The sequence below is a fragment of the Tachysurus fulvidraco genome, chromosome 11 (assembly GCF_022655615.1).
Source record: "Tachysurus fulvidraco isolate hzauxx_2018 chromosome 11, HZAU_PFXX_2.0, whole genome shotgun sequence".
NCBI classification, from domain to species: Eukaryota; Metazoa; Chordata; class Actinopteri; order Siluriformes; family Bagridae; genus Tachysurus; species Tachysurus fulvidraco.
The window spans coordinates 2077769-2095268 of NC_062528.1; the positions used below are offsets into that span (position 1 = coordinate 2077769).

Here is a 17500-nt window from a genome sequence, read left to right on the forward strand (position 1 = left end):
AATCTGCCACTGCTGGGCCTCTGAGCAAGAGGTCTTCACGAGTTCACTTAGATCCAAAAACCAGAGTTCCGACCCGAGACCCGAGCGGGTTCGGGTCTAAAAGTTTCACGTGTGCCTCGGACACGAGTCGGGTATAATAATAGCGGCATCGGGTCTCGGGTAATTTAAAATGAATGTGTTTTTACCGAACGGACCGGAGAAGACCCGAACTAATGTATCTCGCGTTTGTGCATCGACTCGAGTCCTTTTCCGACCTCTCCTCTGTTTGCCAAGACCGCTAGCGACATGTGGCTGGCGACGTGCGGCTGGCGGTAAGCTAATTTCCGTTGAAACAGACCTGTCAATCAATTTTGAATCCACGCTGTAGCGGTTACTTTAGTGTAGAGTTACGCAACATTCGGGTCCAGTCGGGTTAAAAACAAATTGGCAATGTGTCGGGTCGGACTCGGGTCTAATTTTTTCGGGTTTGTCTCGGGTCGGGTCTTTCTTAAAAAAATAAAGATTATGCACGTCGGGTTCGGGTAAAAAGAGATTCGGGTCACTTCGGGTCGGGGACATTTCTATAGACCCGAGAAGACCTCTACTCTGAGCGGCTGCCAATTCCTGTCAGTGTTACAGCAGTGGACGCTTTGTGGACCTGAGACTTGAACTCACAACCTTCCGATCAGTGCTCCAATCCCTTAACCGCTAAGCTACAGATACACCAGGTGCTACCAATTTACACTCACTAGGGTAGAAGGACTCCACAAATGCAGGAAATGGAGAACATTTGAACTCAAACGTAGATAGCACAAGCTGCTCCTCTGGAGTGTCTTGGGCTAAAACCAGCTTACTTAGCTGCTTTGTTACCCATTAAATCTGAATATCCCTGTATGCTAGGAAACACACACACACACACACACACACACACACACACACACACACACACACACACACACACACACACACACACACACACACACACACCTCAAACACACACTTACTTCTGACAGGAAGTAGACTGACAGCAGAGTTTTAACGATGGGATTATTCTCTTTCATGTCTGCTGCCTGACCTAGTTAAGGAATGATAAGTGTGAAGAAATTGTGTGTGTGTGTGTGTGTGTTTGTGTGTGTGTGTGTGTGAGAGAGACAGAGAGAGAGAGAGAGAGAGAGAGAGAGAGAGAGAGAGAGAGAGAATTATCTATCAATATAATGATCTATATGAATGATGAAATATAAATGAGATCCCAATTATCTACATTCTGTAACAGTTCAGTGTATGTAGGGGTGTGTGTGTGTGTCTGTGTGTGTGTGTGTTACGGATGGGCACAGCTGGTGCATAACTTCATGCAGTGTCACTTCAGCACAGGAGGGTTTAACCACACACACACACACACACACACACACACACACACACACACACACACACACACACACACACACACACACACACAATATCTCTGTCGTATCTGTAATCACTTATCCTTCTCAAGTGTGTGAGTAGTTGAAATATTTCTACGGAGGCACCTGTATCCTAGCAACCCAAATAAAAGGGAATGTGTAACGGCTCCAACCGAACTGTCTGCCTTAACTGCAGTATTTACACACACGTCGTGTCCGATCTGAAACTCCCGAGGTAGGAAGCATTTCAGGACAGCATTCGCACGCTCCCAGGAGAAAAACTGTCCCAATTGGAGGACAAAAAAAATACAAATGTGCCTGAATTTCCCGACTCATACCTGAACAAATACAGTATTATAAGTTTAACAGGTCATTCCAAGCTAGCTTTTTTATCTAATAAGTTGATAGCGATAAGCTAAATACCGTAGTAATCGACTAGCTGATTAACAGATTAATATTACTTAACTATGTACTTAAATATTTAGTAAGATTGCTAATAAGCTGAAATGACAAGCAGCTAAAACTATGTAACTAATATCATCCTAAACATCTAGAAAAAGTGATTAATAGCACGCTAAGCAGCTAGAACTAATCATGCAATGGACCAATAAAGACACAAATCTGATACTTATCTCAACAATACATTTCCGGTCAGTTTTCTCAAATGTACTTACCTTTGCTAGTTAAGCTGCATAAGTTTGGGCAGTTAAATAGCTCGATATTCTAACATGAACATTATCTGTCCAAACAATAAATAATAACTAGATTTGTAAAGTTCGTCGCGACAAACTTTGATGTTTCGCTTTGACGGTGCAAGTATTCGCAAAGGCCGGTGCTTTTTTTTTTTGGTATGCGAGTGGACATGAGGGTCAGTGTTATTTTTGGAGGCAAGTGGACAGAAAGATAGGGTGCCGAAACATTTGGAGGCAAGTGGAGACGAGCATGTGATGTGACATCATTCGAATACTCTTGAGGAAGTTCTCCACATCGGCTGAGTGTTTTGATATATTTTCACGTGAGGAAGTTTCCCTTCATTGTTCTGAGTGTTTTGATATGTCACATGTCCATGTTGTGAAAAGTTTTTTTATTTTGCATATTTTGTGGGCGGGGCTGCGGCACAACCGAAAGGCCAGTCGGTACACCAATTTAAAACTTTATTCAGAGTATCACCCTAAAGGAGCTGGCCGAGTTTGGTGTAGATAGTTCGAAAGCTTGCCGAGTTATAAACCTCCAAAGTTTATAATGGGAGTCTATGGGGAAAAAAGGCCACTTTGTGACCAGGTACCGGAAGTACCGGTACTCGGATCGCTTAGAAATGTAATAGCAACAAACTTCAGACCAGGTTCTACAACATATCTGAATTTGGTGCATGTGGCTCGAAAGCTTTAGGAGGAGTTAGTCTTGATAAATTTTTGTCTAAGCTTAAATAGGAAAACAGAATGTTGGCTTCTACAAAGCGACATCATTAAAACTCTCTAGCAAGAGAAACGTAAGAAATTTCATTATGTAAACAACTCAATCAGGTCACAAGCTAGCATGAGGTTATGATGAAAAATGGCTACGTTTGTGATTAGCTGAGCAAAATTAACCCCAGATTTAACCCTCACAAGATTTCTGCCAAATGTTACTGACGTTCGTGTGAGTTGTTGTAAAATAAACCAAGTGAGCCATTGAACTAGCGATCGCAGATGCTAACACAAGATGTTAGAAATGGACGCCGTGTGCCATGTGAGTTATTGTAGAGAGGAAAAATACACACAAATGAGCTCAGGAAAACAATGACTAATCCTAACGTATGAAACATAGCTTTAATTAACTCACCCCAATTATCCCTCTATCAGGAGCTTGAGTGTGTGTGTGTGTGTGTGTGTGTGTGTGTTTGTGTGTGAGGCGTTATCTTGGCATGTGTCAGACGTGAGTGTGTGTATGCCTGCTGCTGCAAACAAGCTGCACAAACGTGGGAGGTTTAGACCCTGACGATGCAGAACAGCTTGCACTAGACTACTGTTGTGTGTGTGTGTGTGTGTGTGTGTGTGTACAAGCATTTCTATTTCTGCTGTGTACTTATTGAAAAGAACACACTTCTGTGACCTTGCGTTAGCAAGAAAGTAGACTCGAGCTAAGTTTAACCTCACAATTCAGCAATCTCAGCATGACTAGCTAGCAACACACTGACCACAATCACGCTAAGAAATCAACATAACAAATGCAGTATAACAACTACTTATAAAACACTAAGAAACGGATAAATTATCATAAATAACAGATTAGCGTAGGGGGACACGGTGGCTTAGTGGTTAGGTAGCATTTCAGGACAGCATTTGCACACTCCCAGGAGAAAAGCTGTCCCAATTGGAGGACAAAAAAAATACAAATGTGAATGAATTTCCCGACTCATAGCTGAACAAATACAGTATTATAAGTTTGTCAACAGGTCATGCCAAGCTAGCTTTTTTTATCATGTTTGCCTCACACCTCCGGGGTTGGGGGTTCGATTCCCGCCTCCGCCTTGTGTGTGTGGAGTTTGCATGTTCTCCCCGTGCCTTGGGGGTTTCCTCCGGGTACTCCGGTTTCCTCCCCCGGTCCAAAGACATGCATGGTAGGTTGATTGGCATCTCTGGAAAATTGTCCGTAGTGTGTGAGTGTGTGAGTGAATGAGAGAGTGTGTGTGTGCCCTGTGATGGGTTGGCACTCCGTCCAGGGTGTATCCTGCCTCGATGCCACATGACGCCTGAGATAGGCACAGGCTCCCTGTGACCCGAGAAGTGACCCATTTAACCCTGCTTATTCCAACGTGTATGAATGATGAACAAGCTAAAATCTAATTTCTCTACATAATATTTTCCAGTCAAGAGTTTGAAACTTTCACAAAGCCAGAAAATTTTTCTTTATGATCGAGTTATTTGAGTGTCAGTTGTAAAACGACCATTTAGGATATAACAGCCGAGTCTTGTAGCTTAGCTTTCTTGAAGCTAGGAGTTTCTTAGCTAGCTCTTTGTGCTGATATTTGTAATTAGCAAAGCAGTACGAGTGAGAATAATCAGGGAACAAACCAGGGAAGCTAATACCGGCTACATTTCATAACAACGTATTAAAGGCGGGGTCTCAGATTTTTGAGAAATGCTTCAGAAAACTGAGTCGGGCCGAATAATAAACAAAAATCAAAACTTAAACAAAACAAATGTGTGTGAGCAGAAAGGGGCGTGTCTTGTCAATATGGGCGGAGAGAGTGTTCGGTGCGCATGTGTGACATTAGCAGAAAGCGGTTTTAACATCGACATGGAGGATAAAAACAAAGAAAGAAAGAGAAGAAAGACTTACGATAAGGACAAGAAGTAGGACGTGTTAATATAGGGTCAGCTTTCCAGCGCTGGAGAGAACTGAAGGAGCAGGAAGTTGGTCACATATTCACAGGTTGGAGTTTCCCGAGTCAATAACTCCTGAGCTAAACGCTGTTACTACACAAATAACACCTCTTTTCTATCGTAGTAATGTAGAGAGGCAGCTACAACCGCGTTTTGTGTAGTAACAGCGTTTAGCTCAGGAGTTATCGACTCGGGAAACTCCAACCTGTGAATATGTGGCCGACTTTACTTAAGACGCCGAGGCGCTTTTTTCCTTCTCGATAGGTGAGTAACGTTGGTTTTGCTTTGTTACACAGAACTAATATATGCCTTTGTCCTTTACATCATTATGCTTGTGTGGCATTTTTGCTTGTTTGTTTATCTACAATCGTATTGTTCTTCCCTTCAGCTATGATAAAGACACGTTTCTTTCTGTTAGTCGCCTGGGTTACGTATGTATTTGTGGGCGGAGCTATCGATACAGGGGTGGGACCCATTTGGGTAAGGGGCGTGTTTGTTTTGGTGATTTCAAATGTCGACATTAGCTTTCAAACATCGGAGACCCCACCTTTAATTTAATAAATAACCTTTAGTACCTACTGTAGGACATTAGTAAAGACTTCAAGTCGCTCTGTAAGTTTAGCAAGGAGTGCTGAAATGTAAACATATCAACAAGTGGACAAAATAAATGTCCATGTTTAGCATAAACAGGCTAAACAGAAAGACCACTCTAACTACTGGAGCTGTTTATGGAAAGTTTGATTGAAAATCGTCAGCAGTATCTTGTGTTACTAAATCAGCTAACTTTAGCATGTGCTAATTACCCGAATGACAAAAATGTCTCTGAATTTAATTATATCCTTCTTTTTATCCTCTCACTCTGTAACTCACAACCACGCAGATAATCATTGTTGTTGAATGAAATTGGATTAAAGCAGGTGGCATTAAGAAACGTGTAAGACAGCAAACACGGCATTCAGGTGCAAAGGATCATGGGAGATCTAATTTTAGGTGAGAAAACGTGCACTTGCTCAACTTCACACCTCCGTGAAGTGATAAATGGAACATGAGCTTTATTCACCTCATCGCTACGGAAAGAGAAAGACAGATAGATAGGTAGAAATAAAGGAAGACATGGACAATAACTGTATTAAAGAGAGAGAGAGAGAGAGAGAGAGAGAGAGAGAGACGGAGAGAGATCTTTGAGAAGAGTATGAGGGACACTGATGGAGAGAAAATGTGTGAAAGAAAAGGCATACAAGATGAAAAGAAAGAAAAAAAAAAGATCTGTCAATGCTGCATTTCTGTCCATTCAGGGTGTTATTATGGGAGTATATTTAGGACCTCATATCTCAGCACTTTGTGTTTGTGTGTGTGTGTGTGTGTGTGTGTGTGTGTGTGTGTGTGTGTGTGTGTGTGTGTGTGTGTGTGCGTGTGTGTGCGTGTGTGTGTTTCAGGACTTGCAGCCTCACTGTGGACTAAATAAACCACACTGACTTACAGGAATCTGACATAATCCTGCTATCTGGGGACCTGTGTGTGTGTGTGTGTGTGTGTGTGTGTGTGTGTGTGTGTGTGTGTGTGTGTGTGTGTGTGTGTGTGTGTGTGTGTGCTTTACAGGACACCTAGATTTAAGTGTGCTAGATTTAACTTGTTTATTTTTGCTGCAATCATAAAATCTTACTGTTGTTCTGATATGAAACAATTCAGCTGAATAAGCTAAAAATGTAGCTAACAAATTTTACAAAATAAAACACAAACATGATCTAACTGGGCTTTAAAATGGATGTTGATCTCAAATTGGACAGCCAAATTAGTGCAGTGGTGAAGTCCAGCTTTTTTCGACTAAGGCGCCTGGAAAAAATAAAACCTTGTTAGGCAACGATTTGAGACGGTAAATCCTTTATTACATCTCGACTGGATTACTGTAACGCACTCGATATTGGTCTTAGCCAGTCTTCTCTGTCTCCTATTCAATTAGTCCGAATTGCTGCTGCGCGTCTTTTCACTGGTCCAAGGAAATATTTTACATTTACATCATTTAGCAGACGCCCTTAATCCATCTTTATACAATTGAGCAATTGCGGGTTAAGGGTCTTGCTCAGGGGCCCAGCAGTGGCAGCTTGGTGGACGTAGGAATCGAACTCACAACCTTCCGATTGGTAGCCCAACAATTAACCACCAGGCTACCACATCCCCCGTGACCATATAACGGCAATTTTTGCCTCACTTCACTGGCTGCCGGTGTATTATAGGGTTCAGTTAAAAGTCCTTTTATTTGTTTCTACGTGTTTAAATGATCAGACCCCGACATATCTTACTGAACTGCTTCACCCCTACGGTCCTGCCCGTTCACTCAGGTCAGCTGATCAATTGCTTCTTGACACCAAAAGGTCAAAGAGGAAGCTTAGAGGAGACCGAGCCTTCTCTGTTGTTGAATTATTGCTGTTATTATTCGATTTTGTTACTATTTAATTATTTTATTATCTGTATTTTATGCTGTACAGCACTTTGTGTTCAGTTTTTTAATAATAATAATAATAATAATAATAATAATAATAATAATAATAATAATAATAATAATAATAATATTATAATAAGGGGGCACGGTGGCTTAGTGTTTAGCACGTTCGCCTCACACCTCAAGGGTTGGGGGTTCGATTCCCACCTCTGCCTTGTGTGTGTGGAGTTTGTATGTTCTCCACGTGCCTTGGGGGTTTCCTCCGGGTACTCCGGTTTCCTCCCCCGGTCCAAAGACATGCATGGTAGGTTGATTGGCATCTCTGGAAAATTGTCCGTAGTGTGTGTGTGTGTGTGTGAGTGAATGAGAGTGTGTGTGTGTGTGCCCTGTGATGGGTTGGCACTCCGTCCAGGGTGTATCCTGCCTCGATGCCCGATGACGCCTGAGATAGGCACAGGCTCCCCGTGACCCGAGAAGTTCGGATAAGCGGTAGAAGATGAGCGAATGAATGAGTGAATGAATGAACTCCATTAGCTATTTCTTAAAATTGTCCACATTGCAGCAGAAAATTAGCCATTAGGGGTCATAACAGTAAGGTTGTTGGACGATTGATCGGAAGGTCGTATGTTCTACTCCTTGGTCCACTAACCTTAACCCTCCGTTGTATAAAATGAGATAATAATTTAATTCGCTCTTGATAAAGGTGTCAAATGCATCCATTATTGTAAACTGGGCGTAAATTTCGCTAGCTATATTTTAATTAGCAAGGCAGCTCCGTTTAATTGAACTAGCAAATGGGAAGTTTGAAGTGAACCTATGTTGGGAAAAAATATTGGGAAAATATTGGGAAATGTGCTCCAGAAAACATGTGTTTTAGCCTTAACGAAGCCTCGTTTAAAATGATTTTATTTTTTATCCATTTATTTTTTTATTCTTTTTTTATCACCAAACTAAAAGTAACTGGTACAACTTGACAAAAAGAAAAGACTCAAAAAAGTGTGTGTTTAGGAATCTTCTCATCTTCCCTGGAGTGTGTCAAATTCTACATTTAGAATAATTTACACACACACACACACACACACACACACACACACACACACACACACACACACACACACACACACACACACACACAGTCCTCAGTACAACAGTGAAATCAGTGAGTGACATGACCTTTGACATGGCGACCATTTGGAAGAGTTTGGTGGAAATCTTTCTCCCTCTCTCCATCTCTCTCTCTCCCTCTCCCTCTCTCTCTCACACACCCCTTATTTACACTGAATTTATTACTCTTGTGTCGGCATCACCCATGACCTCCAGAGCGAGACAGAACATGATGAAGTGAGAGAGAGAGAGAGAGAGAGAGAGAGAGAGAGAGAGAGAGAGAGAGAGAGAGAGAGAGAGAGAAAGAGAGACAGACAGAGAGAGAGAGAGAGGGAGAGAGAGACAGAGAGAGAGAGGGAGAGAGAGAGAGAGACAGAGAGAGAGAGAGAGAGAGAGAGAGAGAGAGAGAGAGAGAGAGAGAGAGAGAGAGAGGGTAAAGCAGACAGTACTGGACTGACTAGCTGTGATTACTGTTGGTAAAAGTTTCAGTTCTTTGAGAAAGGACTTTGGAAAAGGGAGGGAGAAAATGATAGGTATGACAAAGAGAAATGAGAGAGAGACAGAGAGAGAGAGAGAGAGAGAGAGAGAGAGAGAGAGAGAGAGAGAGAGAGAGAGAGAGAGAGAGAGAGAGAGACAGAGAGAGAGAGAGAGAGAGAGGGAGAGAGAGACAGAGAGAGAGAGAGAGAGAGAGAGAGAGAGAGAAGGTGATAAAGTTACAGCTTCAGTGGAAACCACACACTTCAATTATCACACACTTGCCTCAACACCTTTGTGGACTTGTTTGGTATCTCAGATGTGCTTTTTCTCTGAGTTTCTGACACTGGGATCTGGAAAAACGGACACACACACACACACACACACACACACACACACACACACACACACACACACACACACACACACACACACACACACACACCATCTACTATTCTGCTTTCTTTCTTCTTTCATCTCTCACCTTTTTTCCAGTATTTCCTGCGATACTGTGACCTCATGACATCCTCCTCCTCCACCAACACACACTTACACCTTCTCACTTTCAACACTCACACACACACACACCTCTTTTATCCCATTTCCTCTCTCCAGGCAAGCCTTTATTGCACCTCTCCCAGCAACAGCACCTCAGAGGCTGATGAGAAATACACACACTTATATAAACGTATACAAAGCACAGAAAAATCAACCGTACCTTCGGATGCAGTGGAACAAACAAGCCTCAGACAAATAAACCAAGCGTTATGTGTGTGTGTGTGTGTGTGTGTGTGTGTGTGTGTGTGTGTGTGTGTGTGTGTGTGTGTGTGTAAATCTAAGCAGCTGCGTCTGAGGGAACAATCTGACAAGGGCACTGAACATGAATAAAAAGCTCAGTGCAGTAAGTCAATATGCCAGACAGGAGCTTAGCGCATAAATCTCAACCACACACACACACACACACACACACACACACACACACACACACACACACACACACACACACACACATAAAATTTCACCGCCTGCCAGTCATCTCAGAGTCTCCAGTCAGTTTGGGCCAAAAAAAGAATTACCTGTCAAAAAATGCAATATTACTAACCATAAAAATGAGAAATATATTAACAGCATCAGAGTGCTGTCTTCTAGTGCCAGATGTCTTAACATGGGCGAAAAGAAACAGCTAGCCTCCATGTACGAGTGTGTGTTTGCTCATGTGTGTGGTGTGTGCTTAAATTTGTTCACCGTAAACGATAATAACGCACGATATCACCAAACGCGGAATGGCTTCTAACGTTCCCGCGATTTGATTTCGTATGCCGATGTATTTCCTTTTGAAGCAGGAAGTCAGATAGCCATCTTCTTGAAGTGCTCTTTTGATATACGCTACAATCAATAACGTTAAAAAAATAGCTAAATATGGCGTGCAGCAGCGAGATTAACAAGAGTCTTTAACTTAATCTTGAGGCTGATTTATACTCGCGGTTCGCTATGTGTAGGAAAGATGGACATCTGGTGTGTCCTGTGGTCAGTGGCGGAGTCAAAGAGGGGTGTCCGGGGTAACACTGAACACCCCTGACGTCTGATTGGCCACAACAGGTACCACCACGAATTTTTATTTGATAGTATTGGAAGTTTGATTCTGATCGACATCTCATTTCAATCAATGACAAGAAAGAGTTGAGACGTAGAGAAGAAAACTGTAACATCAGATTTCGGTAAGTTTTGAGATTAAACATAATATAATATGTCCATAATATAAATTATGTTGACATTTGTGCTAGTTATAAAGTGGTCGCCCCCTGGCCACCCCATGTATAAAGCTCTAGTTCCGCCACTGCCTGTGGTCATTTGGTCTCCGACATCCATCCGTTCATATTCTCTACTGCCTATCCTACACTGGGTTGCAGCGAACCTGAAGTATATCCTAGGGACTTGGGGCACAAGGTGGGACACATTGACGGTGATGCATCAAAGGACACATTTGTACATACAGACACACCCATTTACACATGCTACCGACATGCCACTGAGATGTCAATCATTCATTCATTCATTTTCTACCGCTTATCCGAACTTTTCGGGTCTATCTCAGGCGTCATCGGGCATCGAGGCAGGATACACCCTGGACGGAGTGACAACCCATCACAGGGCACACACACACTCTCATTCACTCACACACTACGTACAATTTTCCAGAGATGCCAATCAACCTACCATGCATGTCTTTGTACCGGGGGAGGAAACCGGAGTACCCGGAGGAAACCCCGAGGCACGGGGAGAACATGCAAACTCCACACACACAAGACGGAGGCGGGAATCAAACCATCAACCCTGAAGTTGTGAGGCGAACGTGCTAACCACTAAGCCACCGTGCCCCCAGATGCTAATCACTAATCAGCTAATTAGCCTAGAGAACTGCAAGAACGTGCAAACTTGACATACGTATGCTATTAAGGCTCTGAAAGGTTGGGGTTCAAGCCCCAGCACTGCCAAGGTGCCACTGTTGGGCCCTAGAGCAAGGCCCTTAATCCTCACTGCTCAAAAGGTGCTGTAACATGGTTGCGATTTGACCCCAACCTCCAAAGTTGGGATATGCGAAGAAAGAATTTCACCGTGCTGTAATGTAGACGTGACAAAACAAAGGCTTCTATTGAACACAATGCTACCAACTGAAACACAGTTTTTCTTTAACATCATCATCCTTTAAAAATACTTGAACAATTTTTATGAATCAGGTTATCGCTTTAGAGACACTGCTAATGACTGACAACAATCACACTGACCGCAAAACGTTTTTAAGCTTAATGTCAGTCTGCTTAACGTTTCACTTGGAAGGCAGACGGACGGGGATGTTTCGGCTCTGACGTGCCGTCTAGTGGATGCCGGATCGAATCCTCTAGATATACAAAAGATACAAAAGCCGGCATGAGAACAGTTCTGCTCATGTAGCAGCTGTGTGCGCACATGTATTCCTGGTGGAAATGGAGTATATTTGCACCTTTACTGATGCACTTGCCCCAGTGGTGTACGAAGATGGGATTGTGTTCTCGCTTCGCTCTGTCTGAGGAAGTGACATATTCCAGCACTGAACTGTTGTCAAAACAGTTAGACCCTCTTCGATATGAATAAACCGCTAATCAGTTACTATAGAGCTTTACATACCCTGGGGACAGAACACATATGGTTCCCAAAGAGCATTTAACTGGATGATCCAAAGCTTCTGCCTAATAATTCTGCTTACTATATGATTATTGTGATACAGTGATACCTCGAGATACGAGTTTAATTCGTTCCGTGACCTCGCTCGTATCTCAATTTGCTCGTATCTCAAAGCAATTTTCCCCGTTTAAATGAATTGAAATCCCATGAATCCGTTCCAGCTCGCAAAATTCCACTCCAGTTGTTTTGTTTTATGTGTTTTGAATATGAAAAATGTTCAGTAGCTGTATTTATAAATGACAAATATTGTATAAAAACATACAGTAATAAAAGAGAATGTTAAAAAAAATAAATTGGTTTTACTATAAAGTGTATTATTTACCTCGGAGATCACACGACTCGAGCTAACGGAAGACGCGCACGGAGGTTGAGGGAGGAGTAAACAGGCGGAGGAGTTAGGAGGAATTACACTTTCACTTTCGTTCACTTACTCGCTACTGTACACTCTTAACGCTACTTTACACTTACTGTAAATGGAACTTCACTAAACTTCACTAAAATTAACTTAACTGAACTGAATTTCTACAATTTCTGTTTTCTTTACATTCATTTTGCTTAATTGTCTTCATCACTTTTCTCTTCACTTCACTCTTCACTAACATCTGCCGGTCGTGTTAATAAAAACCTGTCCAAGGAGGTTTGTTTCTTCCTTCCTTTTATTTACTCCAGGATGTTCGGATCTCACACCTGGTTGTTGGGGATCTTTGTTTCGGGGCGGCGTCGGCTCGGATGCTCGTATATCACAGGGCAAAAATTTGGTCGAATCATAGCTTGTATCTCAAAAAATTTGTATGTATTCGTAATAATTTTAATTTAATTGTATTTAAACATGCCTTTTTAACTCACTACAATGCTAAATCAATGAGAACCCTGAGCTTGTTTCTTTACAACGAGACGGTTCCATCTGGGGTAATAGGAGACAATGACACCCGAAGTGTGTCGCTTATGTCCAGTTTATTCCGTTGTTTTGTTTCGGTTGCCATCACTGCAGAAATCCCCGCTTCACACAGATAGCATGTCGGAAATGGCGATAGGGATGTAAGTGCTGTGGTGACAATCTCAGGGTATTCCGCCATGACTTTAATCCAGAACACCGGCAGAGTTTCTAACTTTCTAACGACGTCTGTTTCGTGCTCATTTTTGCTAATTTGTGGGTTAAATTTGAGCAAACACAATATACACGTACACCAAGCACCGTTAAACATGACAAAGTACCGGTGAACAGAGAGAAGAGCGATACACACCTTCTCTCTCCACCAAAGCTACAACATCACTGCCGCTTGCAGCCGCTCAGCTCCAGACGTCACCTAAACCCGGCCCGATATCATGATATTTTGCGCATGCACGGTATCGGTGCGGCTTTAGGTGACGTCTCTCAGCTCCTGGTTAACCTCTCGTCCATGGAAAGTCGCACAAACCCGAGAGAAATACACCACAGTAAATAACATGGAAATAATTTAATGTTCCTTGGGCGGCCCGGTACCATTTGGTCCACATACCGGTACCGGTCCGCAGCCCGGGGGTTGGGGACCACTGTGTTAATGCACTCGTATCTCGAAATATCACTGTATCAATATTTAATACAGACTTATTTAGCATGATCCATTGTGTTTAATCAATTATTAACTGAAAACTTGCTAGTGGAGACTTTTAGACCCTTCTGTTTGTCAGGAACTGGAAACAAGAAGGTTATGTTTTTTAGATGAAGTAAAAAAAATGACAAAAGCACTTTCTATGCACTGTATAGAGAAAACGATTTGCATGGAGGAACAAATTTAGACCCACCGTCATGCTCTGAAGACTTGCTTGACTTGCCTTACAATGTCAGCAGAGACAAGACATCACATTGTACTGTAATAACCAGCACATAAGCCATAAACTGTGACCTTTAGAAATCAGTACACATCAGAGCGATCTAATTAAACCAGGCAGGAAGTTAATGAGCATACTAATTAACTGAATCACTACGTTAATTTGGAATATATCAATTTGGCAAGCATGTACCTGTCTCATCGTCGATGGTGAACCTTCCGAGGCCACTTCCATCACGGATGGAGTACTGGACCTCGCCGTCTCTGCCCGTGTCATCGTCGCGTGCCGAAACTCGAAGAACGGATGTCCCGATCCGAGCACTTTCCTTAACTGAAGCATTCACGGCAAAGTTGGAGAAATATGGTGCATAAAGGTTTTCATTTACATCTACAACCTCCACCTCTACAAAGCTAACCGACAGCAAAGAAACTGGCCGTCCTCTGTCTTTCGCACGAACCGTAAGGTTAAAGAATTGCTGAGTCTCATAATCCAACTCCTTTGTTAAACGAATAGCACCACTAATCGCATCCACTTCGAAGCGGCCGTCGTAGCTGCTACCGAGCGAATAGCGGACTTCTCCGCCTGGACCGAGATCGGGGTCCTGAGTGTCGAGCCAGGCGATAACGGTACCGATCGGTAGATCCTCGAGAGCTCGAGCACTGATCACATTCGGGATAAATGCAGGAGGACAGTCATTGACGTCATCTAGTGTGATATGGAGATTGGTTACAGAAAATTTCTGAGATTTTCTTTCCGCCCGGTCTCGTGCTTCCACTTTCAGTAAGAACGACGGCGCGTATTCATGGTCCAACTGCCCGGCAACGTATACAATCCCATTGGAGCTGTTGATGCCAAACTGCGAGAAGCTTGTGAGCAAGGAATACTGGACCTCCCCATTTGATCCCTGATCTTTATCTGTTGCTTCTACCTGTATCACCTCTGTGCCAATGGGGGTGTTTTCAGGAATCCGCGCTCGGTATCCAGTGTCTTGAAGAAACTGGGGAGCGTTGTCATTGGCATCCTCCACATAGACAGTTAAGAGATGCCAAGCAGCTCTCTGTGGCTGGCCCAAATCATATAACGTAAGGTTTAGAAGGTATCGGTCTGTTCTTTCCCGGTCTAACGGCAAGAAAATCCTGATCTCGCCGTTGAGCGTGCCGATGGTAAAACTGCTGTCCGTGTTGCCATTGGAAATAGTGTAAAGTATTTGGCCATTAAATCCTGTGTCGCTGTCATATGCTTTCACCTGGAACACACTTGAGCCGATATCCATATCCTCACGGACGGTGATATCTGTAGGGAAGGATTTGTCAAACTGAGGTGCTTGTCGGTTTACCGAGAACAAGTCAATGAAACCTTCCTCTATTTTGGGCTTGCTGTTGGCTTTGGCCTTATTGAGCAGCTTCTCTGCAAGTCTCTGAGCAACATGTGTCTCTATACAGCTGAAACTTTTAGGTGGGGATTTTCCCTGCGATATAGATATATTCACAAACATAGGGTCAGAGAAAGTCTCCCCATCTGTGGCAGTAATTTTGAGGCTAAATGTGCTTTTGGGGTTTGCGGTATTAAGGGATCGGCGAAGAGTCAGGACCCCAGAATCGGGATTCAGATCAAAGAAGCCATGCTCGTTTCCTGAGATAATTTTATACTTTACAAGTTCCAACTCGTCAACGTCTATGGCGGACATCGTAGTGATGACCTCCCCGACTGACAAGTCCTGAGAGACCACACCGACGCAGGCGACTTTTTCGAACAGCGGCTTGTTATCGTTCACGTTCTCAATGTGCACCGTAATGTTTACTTCACTTTCTCTCCTGTAGGGGGCACCCCAGTCTGAAGCCCTCACTACAAAGCTGAAGCTTTCAGAAGACGACTCAAAGTCCAATTCCTGCACGGTTGTGATGGCTCCGTTAAACTGGTGAATAGAGAATGGCAGTGGCATCAAATTCGCCATGCTGTATGTGATATAACCGTTTTCCCCATGATCTGCATCCAAAGCCGTTACCACAACAACTGTTGTCCCAACGGCGATGCTTTCATTAACAAATACTTCATATGACTGTTGTGTAAATACTGGAGCGTTGTCATTTGCATCTTCTAGCAGCACCCGAACTTTAGCCTTCAGGTTACTGCCAACCTCGATGACCTCAAGCTCAAAATCTCGTTGTGTGAGCTTTGTTAGCCACCGCGATGTGCTAATCACTCCAGTCATACTATTGATGCTAAAAAACGCTGAATCTGCAGAAGGTGTGAGAATGTATTCAACATCAGCTGGTTCCAGATTAAGTTTTACTGCTAATACAATGGTTCTGGGGGGAACTATTTCACTTAGATTGAGCTCATATACCTCCTTCTGGAAGCGCACGTCTACTGGGCTTGGATGAGAGATTTTAAGATGTACTACTTGAACCTCTGATGATTTTTGTGGTGACCCTTGATCTCTTGCCTGCAAACTCAGATTCAGTCCAAAAGGGTAACTTTCCCACTCTAGATGCTCAGGTGCTTTAAGGACAAACTCGCTTGATCTTTTCTTAGATCCTCCTTCCTCTCCTTCATTGTCTATTTCTATTCTTTCAATGCTAAACAGATTAAACGGATCTCCATCCACAATGTTTACTGCCTCGATTTCTCCGTTCAGTCCCGTATCAGCATCCTCAACTGTCATCACCGCCACTGCTGGTGTAGCATCAGCCCAAATCGGTGCTAGTGTCACAATATTCAGGTTGGGTGCATGCTCGTTGATCCGTTCCACATGGACAAAGAGTTTAGCGGTGCTGCTGACACCATTGTTGCCATAAAGCTTCATCCCTCGGTCCACTGCTTGGATTTCCAAATCGTACCTGTTTTGAGTGTTGACATTCAGCTTCCCGCTGAGGGAAACAACACCGCTCGTTGGGTGTACAGCAAAAAGTTCCATCCTTTCCTTGAAAAAATAGTAAAACTCCCCATTAGAGCCTGTGTCAGCATCCGTGGCTGTGACTTGAGCAATGCTGGTGCGCAATGGTGTGTTTTCAGCAATTGTGACTGAATAAGTTGTTGGGGAAAAAAGAGGTCTAAGATCATTCATGTCTAGCACTTGTACACTCACTTTGGTCCATGCCTCCATAGTTTCACCCTTAACAGTTGCTTTGACTGTCAGCTGGTAGTTATCCTGAATCTCTCGATTCAGAATGGCAGCATTTCCTCCTTTGGTGCGTATACGGAGGAAGCAGAAGTCCCCAAGAGTGTATTCTTCTGCCTTGAAAAATCCCTCGTCGTCACCGGCCGTGATTCTGTAACGCACTTCCCATGAGCGCTGCTGGAGACCCATGCCCATTCGCACCGGGCTAACCGCGTATGTCCGCGCTGCTGAGTTCTCGTATACAGACACATGGTACAGCGTCTGTGTGAACTGAAGCCGTAGCCTGTCACCTTGGCAGCGAACCAGAGGAGGCGGTGACAGGAAGAACACAAGGGCCAGACGGAGGAGAGCGGCCCGAACGCCCGCCCAAAGGGCCATGATCATTGTCGTGCCATCACCAAATCCATTCTGTAGATAGACAGAGAGAGAGAAAGAGAGTTAATTAGTCATCATATTCACTTTCATTCATTCATTCATTCATTCATTCATTCATTCATTCATTCTCTACCGCTTATCCAAACTTCTCGGGTCACAGGGAGCCTGTGCCTATCTCAGGTGTCATCGGGCGTCAAGGCAGGAT

At 43.4% G+C, this 17500-nt stretch overlaps 1 protein-coding gene across 5 annotated transcripts in view; it reads right to left on the bottom strand.

Moving 5' to 3' along the window:
• Window positions 1-17500, bottom strand: part of fat3a (FAT atypical cadherin 3a) — a 114873-nt gene that overhangs the window by 55039 nt on the left and 42334 nt on the right. For all 5 annotated transcript variants that reach the window (XM_047820738.1, XM_047820736.1, XM_047820737.1 and 2 more), the window contains exon 2: window positions 13992-17328. In XM_047820738.1, coding sequence (XP_047676694.1) covers window positions 13992-17304 — 3313 coding nt within the window. In that variant the 5' untranslated portion in view covers window positions 17305-17328. The remainder of the gene's footprint in view (window positions 1-13991; window positions 17329-17500) is intronic.